The sequence below is a fragment of the Apteryx mantelli genome, chromosome 19 (assembly GCF_036417845.1).
Source record: "Apteryx mantelli isolate bAptMan1 chromosome 19, bAptMan1.hap1, whole genome shotgun sequence".
In the NCBI taxonomy this organism is placed as follows: Eukaryota; Metazoa; Chordata; class Aves; order Apterygiformes; family Apterygidae; genus Apteryx; species Apteryx mantelli.
The window spans coordinates 8,741,652-8,758,441 of NC_089996.1; the positions used below are offsets into that span (position 1 = coordinate 8,741,652).

Sequence of the window (16,790 nt, forward strand, 5' to 3'; positions counted from 1 at the left end):
TTGCAATGTGTAGTGAAGCACTCAGGAACAAGCTGTGTGTGGTTATCTGTGTTTCACTTCTATTTCTGTGCCTTCATGTGCAAGCTCAAATACAGAAAGCGGCATTTTCGTCATGGCTTTATCCTGTCTTTCTCCCATGGCTCTGTAATTTGGAGAGCAAATATGACAGTAAATGTCATTGTGCGTCTGCAGTTGTTTGCCAGCGTGGGCTCTAGAGCCTGAAATTTGATGAGCTGGATTGACCATTTGGCTGCATTTAAAAAGCTGGTCAGGAGAGCAGGGCCCTGCGTAGGCACAGGCGCCTCACCGTGCTGGTCTGACTGCAGGAAGGTTTTGGATGTATCATTTGGATGTGAAGGGCCCTCCGTTTTACGTTTTGGTCTCCGTATGTTTGAATGAGTGTTCAAAATTAAAATCTAATAGAGCTGGGGTAGAATCTATTCCTGTAGAGACAGTACACAGGAAAAATCTGGTGTATGCGTATGGCTTGTCATGCTGTCCTGTTTCCACTGTTCTCTGCCCTTTAATCTTTAAACACTTTTTAATAACACAACAGAAAATCATCCAGGGATTTGAGATCTGCCTGTATTACCTTACCAAACTTCTCTTTACTTAGAGTAATATAAAATTTTCCCTTTATTTGCCAGGATGCAGTAACACAAGTTTGTACATGAAGCACTGTGATAGAGAGCAGCTGCTGCGTATTTGGTTGAAAGTGGCTAATGATGGTGAGGGGAGGTAGAGGAAGAGCTGATAGGCTGTTTACCAAAAACTCTTTTCCTTAGAAGCAGTGTTGGAAAGGTCCAGTATTTATCTGATACAAAATGATTTTTAAAAGCCTCTTTATGGTGATAAGTTTCTAATCAGCTTAATGAATGAGGAAACTCTCTGAAGCTTCAGTAGCACTTGAGCTGCTATCTACAGCCCGCTATCTACAGAGGTGCTTTTTTACCCGTTTGTCATGTCGGAAGCAATCCACAGCTCTCTAAAAACAAATGGATCATAAAATGGGTGAATGTGAGTGTGAAATTAGACTGCCACAACTATGTTGGTTTGTCCTGAAAAGCTCTCTTGTACATAAAGGCTCAGCTGCAGAAATTTTGCAACTTCCTTTCTCCGGTTCACCCTCCAACCACTTGCAGATAAGCATGAATGTTTGGGAGAAAAACTCAACGCTTTTGCCCTGATACTTTGCTGGGTTTCAGCCCAGTCGTCTTCTTGCAGGTGGCTTTTCTGGTGTTTGCAGCTGTATCCCCTTGTGAGATTCATGTACCTGGCTGCACCTCTAAATCAGGCAGCTGTCATATTAGAGGCAATTGCTGAAAATGCAGGGATTTTACATTTTTTCTGCTTAAAATTGCATTTTAATAGCTTTAAAATGCCTGTGTGTGTGTGCCTAGTCAGTGCGGCGTGATGCCTTTGGATTGCCTGGCTAAGAGGGTAACGGGAAGGAAAAGGTGCCTTGTAGCCCCAAATACTCAAAATTTGGATGGCTGGATTCAGTCCCTGGTTCTGACCCATACTTGAGCAGTGAAATTGGGCCTCGCATGGTCTTTCTGTGACTTGTTCTGTATCTGTGATCAATGCTTTTGTCTTTTCTCTGCAGAGCTGTAAGCTTCCCTGGGCAGGATCTGTGCTGGTGCTGGGCTCTGGGTGATGGGACGCTTGCAGGGTAGCAAGGAGCTCTCTTTGGAAGGGATCCCCTTACGCAGATCTGACGACAGAGCTGCCTGTCTTAAACTTCTCAGCTGCCAGCTCTTTGAGGGCACTGAAGGGAAGGAGAGACAGCGCATGTGCCAATGGGACCAGTGCCCTTTCCTTTTCTGTGTGTTGTGCCTTTATGTGTCCTAGAGACTGCGGAAAGTCCCTGCCGTTTTGGGTTCAGCTCTGAGCAAGCCTGTTACAGAGCAACCCAGATCCTGTTTTAATGCTGATATTTACCGCAGCTGTGCTGCCCGTTCCCACTCATTGCTATGGGTGGGAGCCTGGGATGTTATCAGTTTGCATTAAGTCTGATTGGCCACTCTGAGACAAGTACACATCTATGTTTCATGCTAGTTCGGATTGTAAACTGATGTTTTCGGGCAGGGCCAGTTTACAAAGAACACAGTAGCAGTAGGATTTTTTTTTTCCTGGCTGTAATTTCAAATATCTGAAGTTCAAGCTGTGTAAAAGATAAAGGAATGAGTTTCACTCATTAGATTTCCCTTACTGAATTATGGAAGATCTTCATGCTGCATCTGTCTCCAAAGCACCTGGCTCTCTTAGCAAGGAAGGTAGAGAGCCAGGTGGCTGCCTTCCTGGTGTGTCCAGTATCCTGAAGGCAGGATTTCCAAAACACATTCCTGCAGTTCTCTGGGACTGTTGTCATGGGTCCTGCCTACTTGGGGTGGGGGGAAAGCTGTTCTGTGCTGGTTCGCCATTGCTGCCAGTGTGGATATTTCAAGAGACAAATCTGGAGGTAAGTGTGGGATATCTGGGATTTCCTTATTGGGGAGATCAGGCCAGAAGGGTATGGGAAGCTTAATAGTCCTTTGGTGGCAAAGTTGTAAGCAAAATCCAGTTCAGGCAGTGTCCTTCAAACAAGGCACTAGGTTGCTTTCCTGCAGAAACTCAGTAGCAGTTATCAAGTCAAATCCTCTGAGTGTGGCTGCTGTATGCAGCTGTGCTCTGAAGCACAGAAAGGGGCTCAGAATCAAGAACACTCAAAATGGGCTGGAGGGTGCTTAGTGTTCAGTGGAAAGTGTGTGATGTGTCTGCTTTTCCTTTGATTGCATTCAGGCAATTCAGCTTCTTCCAACCTGCCCCGAATGCTGTACAAGTAGACACCCATGAGCAAAAGGTTTCAAACTATTCTGCTAATGGGAACTTGACGTTTTTAAAGGTGACCTTGGGAAAAGATGCCATGAGGCTTGAACAAGATAAGCCTAAGAGCACACCAAGCTGGGAAGCAGAAGAGGAGCAGAAGACAGTGAAACTAGTCCCTGGAGGGGTAGAGGGAGCCAAGAAAGAGATGACTGCAAAACCAGCCCTTGGGGTGGAGAGAGCCAAGGACAAGACAGTGGTGAAACCAGCCCTTGGGGTGGAGGGAGCCAAGGACAAGACAATGGTGAGACCAGCCCCTGGGGTGGAGGGGGCTGAGGAGGAGAAGACAGCGAGACCAGCCTCCGGGGCAGAGGGAGCCGAGGAGGAGAAGATGGCGAGGCCAGCCTCCAGGGCAGAGGGGGCCAAGGAGGAGAAGACAACGCCGAGGCCAGCCTCCGGGGCGGAGGGGGACAAGGAGGAGAAGACAGCGAGGCCAGCCTCCGGGGCGGAGGGGGACAAGGAGGAGAAGACAGCGAGGCCAGCCTCCGGGGCGGAGGGGGCCAAGGAGGAGATGACAGCGAGGCCAGCCTCCGGGGCGGAGGGGGCCAAGGAGGAGATGACAGCGAGGCCAGCCTCCGGGGCGGAGGGGGCCAAGGAGGAGATGACAGCGAGGCCAGCCTCCGGGGCGGAGGGGGCCAAGGAGGAGATGACAGCGAGGCCAGCCTCCGGGGCGGAGGGGGCCAAGGAGGAGATGACGGCCAGACCAGCCTCCGGGGCGGAGGGGGCCAAGGAGGAGATGACGGCCAGACCAGCCTCCGGGGCGGAGGGATCTCATGAAAGCAGCATATCCGAAGACAAAGCAAAAGAGCCTCTTGCATCAGCAAAAACCGATGGCTTAAGACCTGTGACTCAGGCTGCTGCAGTGACAGAAAAGAAAAAACTGAAAGCTGCTGATTTCAAATCTGAGCCACAGTGGGATTTCGAGGACCAGTACGTTCTGGACAGCTCATCTCCACCATCGGTAGGTGTGTTGGCCATGTGTATTTGTCCAGGAATGACACCTCCCTGTTGACTTCCTTATCTGCTGTCCACAGCACAAGTGTGCCCCTTGCCGTGGAGGATGATCTCCAAGCTGGTAGGCCAATCCACCACTATAAGCGGATGCTGCCAGGACCCAGAGAGGGAGAGTTGTATGAGTACAGCTCAGTTGGCCTGGCCAGCTCTCTGCCATGCTCCAGTATGAGGAATTGTTGTAATCGTGCCCATTTCCTTGGGTTTCTTTGAACATTGGCTGGACCTGCCCTTTCTGGGGCTCAAATGCATGAGGAGCTGGGGAAAATATCACTCCTGTTAGATGTGCTATGAGATGGGTCCCACACTAAGGTGCCTTGCTCTATTTGAAAGGAGACTTAGGCACACAGTGCAGGCTATACGTTCCCTGTGACAGAGCATCCCAAGGTAAGTGCTATAACACCTACTCTTGCGATGCCTACGGGCAGGCATTAGGTGTCTGGCACTAACATAGTGGTCCTAATGCAGGTGTCCCATCCATCACCTGGTCTCTCAGGAAACTGAACATCTGCATTCCTATGAAGATTCAGCTTTCTAGTCCCCAGATTTGCCTTGATCTTGGTTTCATACAACCTAGCTAAATAAGCAACCAGGCTCCTGGTGAGGGAACAGGAGTAGGAATGCCTGTGTGTATGTCTGTTCATCCAAACATGTATGTACCAAAGTAAATCAAATGCTTTGGCAGCAGAGGGAAACTCATCACACTTGTGCTGTGTTAGACAGTAAGCTATGATGCTGGCAGCAATGGTGAAGAGGGGCTCAGTGCACAGGGACAGAAGCTGTATTAGTTGTTTGTATTAAAGTCAAAATAAGGTCAAAGAAAAGGGTTAGATGGTGATCAATAAATGTGTGCCTGCCTGCTTTGGAGACGGTATGCTAGAAGCTGTTCCCATCTGTAAGGATTTCTGTCAATATTGGCTAAAATTCAACTACATGTGGGTGTGCCCCATGAGGGAAAAGTATGGCTGAAACAGCTGAAAGAGTATCTTTATTTCTGTTCTTGTGGTTTATTATAAACAAGAAGATGAGAGACTCTCCCAGGTGTTGCTGAATAACCTCCACCTTGTGTGTAGATGCTCATAATGGGCAGACAGATCCTTTACCCATTCAGAGCTCCCCTGACTTGAGATGGTCCCAGCTTGTTGGGTTGCTGTCTAGGACTTTGTTGCTATATATTGAACCATCATCAGAGCAGAGCAAATCATTCATAACAGATCCTTCATTAACAGATCTTTTTTTGTTCCTGTTTGTTAAATAGGAACAACTGTAGGCTTGCTCAGCACAGGAAGAGTATTTTGGTAGAGCTGAAGATGGGAATTTCAAACAATACAGTTGGACCTGTCAAAGCAGTAACACTTGCACAGTTACAGTTTTAAAGTTTTCTTGTGTATCCTGCTTGTTTGGAACGTTGTTCTGTTAGTTAGTTCTAGTGACTATCTCTAATTGACTGAGTAGGTCATGTTACTGATCATCTTCCAGAATGATAAGTCTGGTCCCCACCATCAGGTTGTCTTAAAAGCCATGGAATCTGAAAGCAGCACTTCGGTGTCTTTTTCTTTTCTGTTTCAAACTGAACTCTTGTTTTAACCATATTTTTGAACTTTCCTCCATAGTGATGAGGGTTAGGAACTAACTTAAAATGAAATCTGAGTATCTCATAATCACTTGAGTCCAGGATCAGGGCCTTTAGAAAAGTTATGAACAATAGCAGAGCAGTATCTTGTGCGAGCAAGCAGATAAGAGCAGGCTGTGGTGCATAGCACTGTCTCTGTCCCCCATCTCATGGTGGTAACTCTTTTTAAAGCATACCCAGAGCAGTTCCAGGAGTTTTCCCCAGCACCCCTGTCACTGGGAGCCTTGGACAGGCAGGTGGCTCTCTCTAGAGTGAGGAAGGTCTTTACACGTGGGTGTAAATGTCCTTTACACGATGATGATGTGCTCAGAGAGCAGGGATGGCATAAGCAGTTCAGCAGAGCATGGAAGCTCCTGCTTCAGCTTGATGGTCTTAAAGAGCCATTTGCCCATTTGAAGTCTCAGTGCCACAATCCTCCACCATAGCCATGTGCTATTTTGGTGGCATTAAGAGGAATGTAGCTGTGGCTCCAGGGGCGTGCCAGGGCTGCAGGCACTGTGTTGCTCTGCCTGGACCTCTACCAGTGGAGCAGGGGCTGCTCTTGAAAATGTTGACCCTGCTCCCCAAACCCAAGGTGCCCAGGATGCCCTGGAAGATATGTGCAGAAACCAGAGGTAAATGAACTGGACTGATGAAAGATCTGGGGATGGGTTTCATCATTTTGATGTTTTCTCTTTGAGTTTTCTCTCCCCTCCTGTCCCCGTGGTATTTTGGTGTTATTTCTCTTCACCCCATTTGGCAATGCGAGCCGTTATGTTGCTGATGGGGTGCACTCTTCAGCGTGGCATTGAGCCACTTAAGAGAGGAGCAACTGGCCCCAAGGTTATGTCTGTTATCCAAAGATCTGCGGCTCTGTTAAAGGCAGAACTTGGTCGTCAAACATTTGAGCTCATATGTTGGCCCAGCCTTACTGAGTCACAGCAGAGGTGCCTGCCAGCTGTGCCTGTCGGTGGAGCAGGGTGTGCATCCTCCCTGCTAGGCTCTCCTGGGCTGGAGGCACCCAGAGTACAAACGGAACTGGGAGAACTACGTGACTGAGAGTGCACATGCCATGTGGGGCTGTCCCTCACTCCTCCTGCCCAGAGGTAGTGCCTGCCTGCAGGTGCACTGGGGTCCTGCTCATTGTTGGAGGTGGTGAGTCCCAGGGGGTCTTGTGTTCTCATCCAATGAACTGCAAGAGTGTGTGCTCCCCCCTGCCCATGCAGCCATCTCAGTAATGCAGAGCAGGACCTGGCACTTACAGGGGGAAGCTGAGAGCGTCCTCCAGTGTAGCTGGGGTTGCAAAGTATCTGGGTGTGCAGAACAGCTGGGACAGTGGGAAAAACCCTTTCTCAGTGCAGAAAAGAGGAGAAAATGCACACAGAATGTCTTTAATGAAGATGTGGGTCCAAATGTCACATGTTGGGTCTCGCTCTTAAACCTGATCCCCAGTTCTGCAAGGAGAGAGAGTGACTCAGAAGCACCTCCACGTCTTGAGGCCACCTCCTTCATTTCCTGCACGATCAGACTTTCCGCTAGAACTCTCCCACTCTGATATTAATCCAGTATAGCTGCAGAGGCACAAGAAATCCCAAACCTAGGACAGTATAAAGTACAGCTTGAGCAGGAAGGGAACGTCCCTGTCTCTGGACATGAAATGTGCTCCAAATGAAACGATGCCAATATCAAACCCTCCACAGTGTTCTCACTGCACTCATGCTGTGAGCAGGCAGAATGAGGCCTGTCTTCTCAGACTGCAACAAGATTGTCACCTTCACCCATAGCAGTGAGCCCAGTTCAACTGCAGAGCGCACCCCAAGCAACAGCAGGCAGGAGATGTGGAACTTGCTCTGTCATGCTTTTGCATGTCATGCTTTTGCATGACAGAGGCTCAAAAGGCTTTGGCCATGCAGTACTGTTACTGCTGTGGATTTGAGCTGAGCCTGCATGCCCATTTGGTCCCCTGTTTTGTCTTTCAGTGGATATTGTAGTAAATATGTGGGGAAGATGCCTGAGAAGGAAGGACCCAAACTGACTCAATGCAGGTCTACCACAGTGGAGTTGTCTGCTCTCTGTCTGCACATGCAGGCTAATACCTGCTGGCAATAGTAAGGCCACTCTTGTTACCAAGGGTAAACAGGCTTGGATTCCCATCCCAGCTGCACATTTCCCTGTTTCCTCTTTAACCTTGAGCAAGCTGTTTGAATGCTTTTTCTTGTCTTTGAAGATGATGATAATGGTCATCTGATCCCACACATTCCTCACTGTGTTTCTTCATGTGCTCAGCTCTCTGAGGCCGGGACCTTGGGAGGTACATTACCAACAGGGGACGCTGGCCTCATTTAGTGTGTTTAGGTTAGGCCTATCACAGGTATTGAGTTGCCTCAAATAATGAGGCCCCAAACCAGTAAAAGTGATTTTGCTTCTGATGAAAGGTGTGATAAAAGGTCGCAGGCCTGTTGTCCTGAAGAAAAAATTCTTAGAGACCTGGAGTCACACTGGCTTCCTTGTGGGTGATTTTCCATCAGCTGGTTGTTGATGTAATGCTGAAATTGTGCCTCGCGTTCATGGTGATGGGACATTGAGGGGGGATGGCTGATGTATAACTGGAATTTCTTTTCCGTATCCTCACACACAGACGCGCGCACTTGACACTCAGTCAAGTTTGTCAGCTCACTGCTAATCAGGCCTTTCATTTTCTTTTTGTTCTTCAAGGCCTGCTCTGACTCAGTGAAGGCCAAAGCTGCCAAGTCTGACTGGCTGCGAGATCTTTTCCTGCCCAACATTACGATCTTCACAGATGGGAGATACTTCAATGATAGTGAGTGGAACCGCCTGGAGCATTTTGCACCTCCATTTGGCTTCATGGAGCTGAATTATTCATGTGAGTACCTCAGGGCATATTCAGATGGGACCACCAAACTCCTGGCAGCAATCTTGTGGCAAGTAGCTGGAGGTTTGCAGCATCTCTCTGTCGCAGACGGCAGCTAGATGGATCCTGTGGTGGAAACTGTGCAGTTTCTCTGCGTCCATTTCCCAGGCTTTTGATGCTAACTCTCCACTGTGTTTGCTTTGCAGTGGTGAAGGAGGTCATGTCCCTGCTGCCTCCAAACCCCCACCAGCAGCTCCTCCTGGCCAACAGCAGCAGCAACATGCCAAGATGCATCAGCTGTGCCGTTGTGGGGAACGGGGGGATACTGAATAACTCCGGGATGGGCCAGGAAATTGACTCCCATGACTATGTCTTCCGGTAAGACAGACCCTTTATTGCTTTCCTTCTTGCAAGATACCCACTAGCCTATTCTGGCTAGCAGGATAATTGCGGCTGGATAACTTTGCCTCTCCTCGTATTGCCCTGCCTCCCACGTGCCAAAATGGCAGGTAGCAGGACAAGAAGCCAAACCAAAAAGGTTTTGGAAAATTCCTGAACACCAAGGAAGAGTCTGTCTGGATTTGGAGATGAGCCATAAAAAACCATTCCCAAAGCAGGGGGAAGTAGCTTTTCCACAGCTGAAGAGGTGTAGCTCAAAATGGGCCTAATCTGCCCTTCCTCCAGACTAATGCTCTCTTGTCCTTTTATAAATGTGGACACCAGGGTTTACCCTGATCATCTGCTAACTCTGCTCCTCTGTTTGATTTCCTTTCTCAGGGTGAGCGGGGCCGTAATCAAAGGTTACGAAAAAGATGTGGGAACAAAAACCTCCTTTTATGGATTCACAGCCTACTCCCTGGTGTCCTCTCTCCTGATCTTGAGTCATAGGGGGTTCAGCAAGATTCCAAGGGGAAAAGTAAGTCAGGTCCATGTCATACATGCTCACAGCTTTGACAGGATGCTGTTTGTGGTGTTCACTTCTGAACTTTCCCTCGATGAAGAGCAAAGGGACTGAGGTAACACCTTGGCATTACCCTTTGTGAGGGAACTGCATCAGCTTAGCTTGAGAGTGAGCATTCACAATGGCAAGCTGGGCTTGAGTCCTGCCCCAGCCCTTTTTTATATAAAGTAGCTACACACCAAATGTTATCTCCACTCTGCTTGTATAGAATAGTTAAAAGCTGTGGACTCTAGATCTGTGCCTGAGACACTCGGTGAGCCTAGATACCTGCTTGCTTTTTGTTTTTTAAAGAACGTTTCTCTCTCATGCTGTTCATTAACACTTACTTGTTTTCCTAGCATATCAGATACATTCACTTCCTGGAGGGCGCTAGAGACTATGAGTGGCTGAAGGCTCTTCTGCTGAACGGAGAAACCAGGAAGGGATTCTTGAATCAATACGGGTAAAACAAATGGGGCCCACCTCTGTGCCCTTGAGTGTAGAGCACTCCACTGTGCCCTCTTCCAGCCTCAGTGCTATGTCCAGCCCTGCTGAGAGGCAGGACAGGGTAAAGCGAGGTTAAACCCTCCTTCCCTTGCAGATTTGTTTTTATACCTCTTCTCCCCCCCCAGCTCTGAGCACTGCCTTGACCAATACACCTCCTTCCCAGAAATAGCTGGTTTCAGTGGTGTGTGCACATATGCAGTGAGTAGCGGTCTGTGCTTGGAGAAAGCTTTGGGGTCCTCTGGGATGAACATGTGCTATTGTCTGGTCTGGTGTCTGTACCTGGTGGCCTGCCTACTCATGGATGAAGGTCCCAATTTTACCAAGTCTTGTCTAGACATGCACACACTCTGATATTCCTGTGTCCTGTTGCTCCCCCTCTTCCCTGATCTCTTCCCCTGCAATGCACACAGGTTTTTGTCATCATCTGGGAAATGCTGCAGAATAACTTAACACCATTTGTGTTTTTTTTCTTATCACCAAGTGAATCAGGGCTGATGCTTTCCAGCCATGATGAGATATAGGAGCTTGTCCTGAGTCTCCCCATTCCTGTCCTTAGGCAAAGGCCCCGAGACAGATTCGATGAAGATTTCAAGCTGGACAGATACCTGGTGGTTCATCCTGATTTTCTCAGATATATGAAAAACAGGTGAGCAGGGAGTTATCTGCTCTAAGGGGATTATTATTTTTCTGGCTAGCACCTTCTCTCTCTGTCTCTGGGCTCTATCCTCCCAGCTTGCTCCCTCAACAACTGCAATTTAGCCACACCAGCAGCTTGGGAATGAGGTTAACCTGTGTGCAGTCAATTAAAATGCTCTATGGTACTGAAGTGGGATGTTAGCAGTGTGTAGACCTCTGCCTGGAGCAGGATATTACCCTCTGGCACCTGTGAGCTGGAGAAGCAACAGCTGTAGGTTTGGTTTTCTGCACAGAAAATATGTCCTGGGCATGTGGTACTTCTGGATGGGCAGTGTTGCTAAAGTGCCAGAATAGTTGATCTAGTTCAGGACCAACCTTTCGTGGTTCCCATAGCTCAGGACCTTGGAGGAAAGCTCCTCTTCTCACATCCCTTGACTCAGTAAGTTGTTTGTGCCCTCAAGCATGAGAATAGGCACTTCTTCAGTATCCCATTCCCTTGTCCTGGCTGCTGCTCTTTGCATCTCTAATCCTTTTTACAAGCCTTCTAGACGCTGTCACTGTAAGATCTGCCAAGCATGGGCCGCATGTGATTATGAGCTGCAGCAGAAGAGCTTCTGTTGTGCCCTACTTTGGCTACATTTACTCTTCAGTCTCCCTGAGGGCTGAGTTGTGCTTTTCTCTGAGAGAAGGCAAATACAATGCCAGATGGCTCACACTTACCTGCTTGTTTTGCCATCTCCCCTCTGGCTTGGGTCCTTTCCAAGGCCAAGAGGGCTCAAAAAAAATTTTTTTTTCTGGTGTGGAATCCTACCTTTCTAACAACCACTGGTGCAAAACCCCACAGCTCCTAACAGTTTTTGTGCTCCTACTCTGTGCCTTTTCTACATTTTTTTTGTTTCCCTCCTAAATGAATGGAGATAAGGATATACCAAGGGGCTCCAAAGCCACTCCTGTATTGCAAGGCAAAGGACAGATGTGAGAACAGGCTTTAATGCGGTAGATCCTTTAATCCACCACCTCTTTATGCCCACTGCTGGATGACCTACCACTTTCATAAAGCTTGGGCTGAGCTGGGCTCAGTGCAGGTTACAGTGTGGCTGATGGCTTCGTGCTTTACTGAGCATGCAACAGCACCCCGGCATACAAACACACTCATGCATACTTGGGTGCTTCTCACCCGGTCCTCAGTGCCGGTAGATCCGACTCCAGCACTGCTATGCATCTCTTCCCAGATTGTGCAGTGATAGTGCAGCACCCAGTTGGCTGTGCACTGCAGATGTGTGAGGCTTGATGGGTCAGCACAGACCCACACAGTGCATATTCCCTGGGGAGCGTGACCTGGCACTGTCGTCGTGAGCACAACTGGAGCTTTTGGTGATTCAGGGTTCAAGAGTCCAGCATCAGAGAAGGGTAGAAGAATGAGAGAGAGGGAGATGTCCTGACATTCTAGCTCTGTATCTGGCCCAGCTTCTGTTGCAGGCTTGCTGCCCTCATAGCTTGTCTGAAATGCCCAGCATGGGCACAAACTGCTGCAAGGAACAGAGGTGGCACACGGGCCACAGGGGGGCAAGCTAGAGCCAGTTTGAACCATCACACCTAGCAACTGCTCCCTGCTTTCTTCTCTTCTGCTGCAGGTTTTTAAAATCCAAAACACTGGATAAGCCCTACTGGCGGCTCTACAGACCCACGACAGGGGCCTTCCTGCTTCTGACTGCCCTCCATCTCTGTGACCAGGTAAGGGCATGATGATTCCTGACTGCCCAGAAGAGGGGATAGGATAATAGGGTAGAGCATAGGTGACGCCAGCCTCGACCACCATCTGCTTTGAGAGTAGAGGGATTCTTGTAAGCTGTGGGGGAGTGGATTGAGCACAAGAGGAATGACCCTAGAATAGATCACATACAGGCTGCGAAGCTTCCTGTGGCTTCAGGGCCTGAGGACTGTCCTTGCTCCCAAGGAGGTAGTTTGAGAGGAGATCAACCCGTCTGGAGCCAGCATTTGCAGTCTGGTCTATCTGGACCCCCATGTAGGGTCACTGGGAGGCAGCCCTTACTGGCATCCCTGTCGTATGCTCCTCCCCGTTTGGGAGCTGTGTTCTGTATTATACTCAGCACCTTCCATCCTTTGTACCTCTCCAAACTGAGCCCTCTGTCTTTCCCAGGTGAGTGCCTATGGCTACATCACAGAGGGTCACCAGAAGTACTCGGATCACTATTACGACAAGGAGTGGAAACGCCTGGTCTTCTACACTAACCACGACTTCGACCTGGAGAAGAAGGTGTGGAAAAGGCTCCACGATGAGAATATCATGAAACTCTACCAGAGATCCTGACTGTGTGGCAAGCGCCATTGCTTGGGATATCTCAACAACGCCTCACAGGGAAAGGAGTACTTCTAGAGCCAGGGTTAGCTCTGGACTTCCAGGCACAGATACTTCCTTGCTTTGGACATTTCCACAAATGTGCAAGTGCTACAGGTCGGGAGAAGAACAGCCAGCAAATGCAGCAGACCAACAAAGACATCCCCAATCTGACTACATTGCAAGACCCATTGTGGATGATTGTAGGCTCTGGTTTTGGGAGGGAGAAATCCAGGATGGATCTGAGTAGCAGCTGGTCATGCGTCCTCATCCAAGTTTACCCTCTTTGCAATGAGATGCTCCTCTCCTCAGGCTGGGGCTAGCTTTTTGTTCTAGGTGGTTCCTCTCTCTTAGCAGTGCCCATCTCGGAGTTGGGTGTCTTGTCTAAGCAAGCTCCTTCTGCAGCCAATGGACAGAGATGGATGGACAGATCCTGTCTCAGGTGGATGACTCGGGTGAGGTGCTGCTCCGGCTCTGCTGCCTTCCGATTAAAAAGAATCTGGATGCTTGGCTTGCAGACGGCTGATAGGATGGGATGAATCTCACTTTTGCTTCCCACCATAGCCTACTCATGACACTTCAGAAGGAGCACCATGATGGCTGGTGTCCGATCTGCTTCCCTGAGCTCACCATCAGTAAAAGGGAAGGTAAATGCTCTCTGCGGTGCACAAGGCTTGCCAGACTTGCTCAGTGCTGCTGGCTCTGTGGGCTCCCCTGGCTGCAGGACATGTTAGCATTGTGTTGCAGTCCTGGTGTGCCAAGTCAGTGCTTCGTTGGGCCTTGGCATGCTTGGCTACCACCTGTCCCAGGAGCACTTTGTTTGCCCTCTGGCCAGGGGAGATAGGAGCTCTCCAAGTCCAGGAATGGTTGCTATCTGTCCTTGCTGCTGGCTGGAGCGCCTGTCCCCAGTCATGCTGAGGGGGAGAGGCCTGGTTGCAGCCAGCAAGCCTGCAATGTATTGCCTTATGAATGGGGTTTTGCAAGCAAAATAAATGTCGCTGCTTTGGCCAAGCTGATTTTCATTGCAGCCCTGTGGGATGTGGTTATTTAGTTTGTGCCCAAAACAGTTGCTCAAATGCTGCTATACAGGGGAATGAAGCCAAGAAAGGGAGGGAGAAGAACGAGAAGGGCTGGGGGTTAATGACAATACCTCCATCTGCTAATGCTCTGCAGCTTGTGTGGATACACCTGAGCGGTCTCCAGTTGTCCACCTTGCTGTGGCAGGACAGGGATCAGAGCTGGCTCTAAACCTCCCTGAGAAAGTGGATAAATACCTGGCGAGTCTGTCCTTGTCCCAGTGCCTGCTCTCTGGGTATATCAGATGCTGGAGATGACTGCCTGGGGGGCTGGATGTTTCTCCCATGACACTACTCAACCAAAAGCCACTTCCAGTGTCCAGGCAAGCCCAGAGCCTCACCCTGGATTTGGCAGGCCCTGGACTGGGGCCCAACTGCACACCAGCTATCTGGTCCCGATGGACCTGCTTTGGCTGCAAGTGGTTTTTCTTTTGTCCAACGTTTCTGTCTGGCAGCGGTAGCGTCTCCGAGGACCCCCCGGCCTCTGAGGGAGGGCGTTTCAGCTCGGATTGTCAGCAGGGTTTGTTAGGCCCCATTTCCTTTGTCCCTTTATTGCTTGTGCTGCAGAGAGGCCGAACAGTTTCTCGTGTCTCAGTAAGCTTGTTTGCAATGGAGAAACCCCCCATTGACAATCTAAACAACGAATGCAGCTTGTCTGGGAGAGGCTGCAGCCTGCGTTGGCTGCTCTGCCCACAAGCCCCACGATGTCCGTGGGAGAGGAGAGCTATCCAAAACGCAGCACGCCTCTTTTGGGAATAACGTGTGCAGCGCTGGACGTGCAGGGATCCAGCGCTGTGAAGCCATCGCCCTCCTCGGCTTGGTGGGAGCCTCGCGAGGGCTGAGCCAGCTTCCCCTGGGCTGCGCGCGCTCTGCCAGAGCCATGGGCAGGCTTTGGACCAGGCCAGAAATACCGTTCCTGAGCAGCAGCCGGCTGGCTCCCTGAAAAGGGGCAGCCTGACGGACACTCGTCACCCTCCAGAGCCAACCGAGGACAAACTCCCAGTGACCCCAGGAGCTCGGGGCCCTGCCGAGTGTTGCCGATGTCCTGTGTCCCCCAGGCCCTGCCTGCCTTTCCCAGCGCCGATGCTGATGCTCGGCTGGGCTGGCTGCGGGGCTCTGGGCTCTCAGGGGGGTAGCGAGGAGGCTTTGTTCCTTCCCCGTGCCAAATTGCTGCGAGTTGCTAGGTGACCAGCCCCGCACGGGTATTCTTCCCCTCTGAATAGGGCTTTTCTGTTCCTGAGAAGTTGGAAGAAGTTTCTCTTAAATCCTTCCCTTCCCCCTCTTCCTCTTTTGTTTCCTTCTCCTCCGGGAAATGGGATGGGGCAGGGGCTGAGCCCCACCGTGCAAGGCAAACGTGGTAGGCGAGAAGACCGGGCGTTGTGGATGGGCTAGCAGCCCTGAGCCCATGGTTTCCCCCAGCACCCAGCTCTTCTGTATGGCTGACGTTTCCCAGAGTCGAGAGGAAGAAAACCTTCCTGGGAGGCTTTCCTCGCTGGCAGAGCCCATTTCCCTCCGAGCTCTCCTCTCATGATGGAGTCCAGACAGCAGAGGTTTTGGTGCTCTTCACTCATCAGTGATAAGTCAAGAGGGTTTGGAGACAAAGTCTCCCAGCCAACCCCTGGCGCAACTCAGTGTAGCAAAGCTCGTGGAGGACAGTTATAAACAGCATCCTTGGCAAGAGCTGGGATGCAAGTCTTGGGAGAATCCCCCACCTGTGCGTGTCACTGGGTGAAAGCAGCAATGCCAGGCAGCGCCAGATCAGCACCAGCCTCCCCAGTGCAGCTGAACAGAGCCACGCTGAGGACTGTGCATGGTGCCGTGGTGCCTGGCCACCCCAAACATCCTCAACCAGGTCCCTGTGGTTGGCAGGCCAGCAACTTGTCCCAGGGCCACCAGATGGCAGCTCTTGTCCAGGCACCCGGCAGCATTGTGCTGTATCTGGCCGTCCGTGTCTGGCACTGGCCGTGCCCATGGGCCGTTAACAGCTCCAGGGCTGCCCATGCTGTGTGGCCAAGTGCCGTAGGCTGGTGCTGTGCTACCATCCCAGTGCCTTTTGTAACACCCACCTGCCTGAAGGGTTTATGGACCAGGAACTCCTTGGGGTGCATGGGAACTCACACAGGAGAAGAGGTTTGGTCCTTGTGAGAGCCGCCCTTGCTGCTGGGTGTCCCCAAGAGCTGCTCCATGGATGGGGGAGCACAGGACGCTGCACTCCGGGTCCATGCGGAAGCATGGCACAGATTGCTACACCTTGCACGGTCTCACAGCAAATCAAGGAGAGCAATAACCAAGTGGAACAATGCAGTGCAAGGTGCGTGCAAAGGGACGGTCGCATCTTGTGCAACACGGCATGGTGCCAGGGACTGCACAAGTGAAGGGGCGCACGGCAGGATCAGGGCTGGGCATCCTGGGAGACGTCTCGGAGAGACACAGCAACTCCCACTCATATGGAGACAAGGTATCCCTGTGCTATCGGCCATCAGCGTCTTTCTCCGCTGGCAGCCAGAAGCTCCAGGTTCCTGCTGGGTTTAAACCGGGATGTTGACCCTCTGATTTGGGGAAGAAATACACAGCTGTGCTTCAGCATCCCCAGAAGCTGCTGATCTCTGCTGTAGTGAGATCTCTACTTTTTTGGGAAGCTATTGGTGAGTACCCGTTAGCCATTACTTCAGCTCTGCCCAATTCTTCCGTGGATTCCCCAGGGATAAACTGCCTTTAGACATTCCCTGCTGGGCTGGGAGACAGAAATCCATTTACCCAGAAGGTCTTGCAGGTGCCACGTCCCAGGCAGAGCTCTGAATCTTTTGTTTGGTTTTTACTTCTTCCTTCTCCGTGGTGTGACTGTTCACCTATCTATAGCAGAAGCAGGGACCGTGTCCAGCCACGCGCTGGCAGGCACGTAGCTCTTCAGC

At 50.5% G+C, this 16,790-nt stretch overlaps 1 protein-coding gene across 1 annotated transcript; it reads left to right on the forward strand.

The window, feature by feature from the left end:
• Positions 1 to 2,369: 2,369 nt before the first annotated feature.
• On the forward strand, positions 2,370 to 13,808 carry ST6GALNAC1 (ST6 N-acetylgalactosaminide alpha-2,6-sialyltransferase 1). Its single transcript, XM_067308624.1, has 10 exons — positions 2,370 to 2,461; positions 2,782 to 3,204; positions 3,568 to 3,826; positions 8,204 to 8,372; positions 8,567 to 8,738; positions 9,138 to 9,276; positions 9,660 to 9,763; positions 10,364 to 10,453; positions 12,078 to 12,177; positions 12,605 to 13,808. Exons 1-10 carry the CDS (start codon positions 2,370 to 2,372, stop codon positions 12,773 to 12,775), a joined length of 1,719 nt encoding a protein of 572 aa, XP_067164725.1. The 3' UTR covers positions 12,776 to 13,808.
• Positions 13,809 to 16,790: the final 2,982 nt, after the last annotated feature.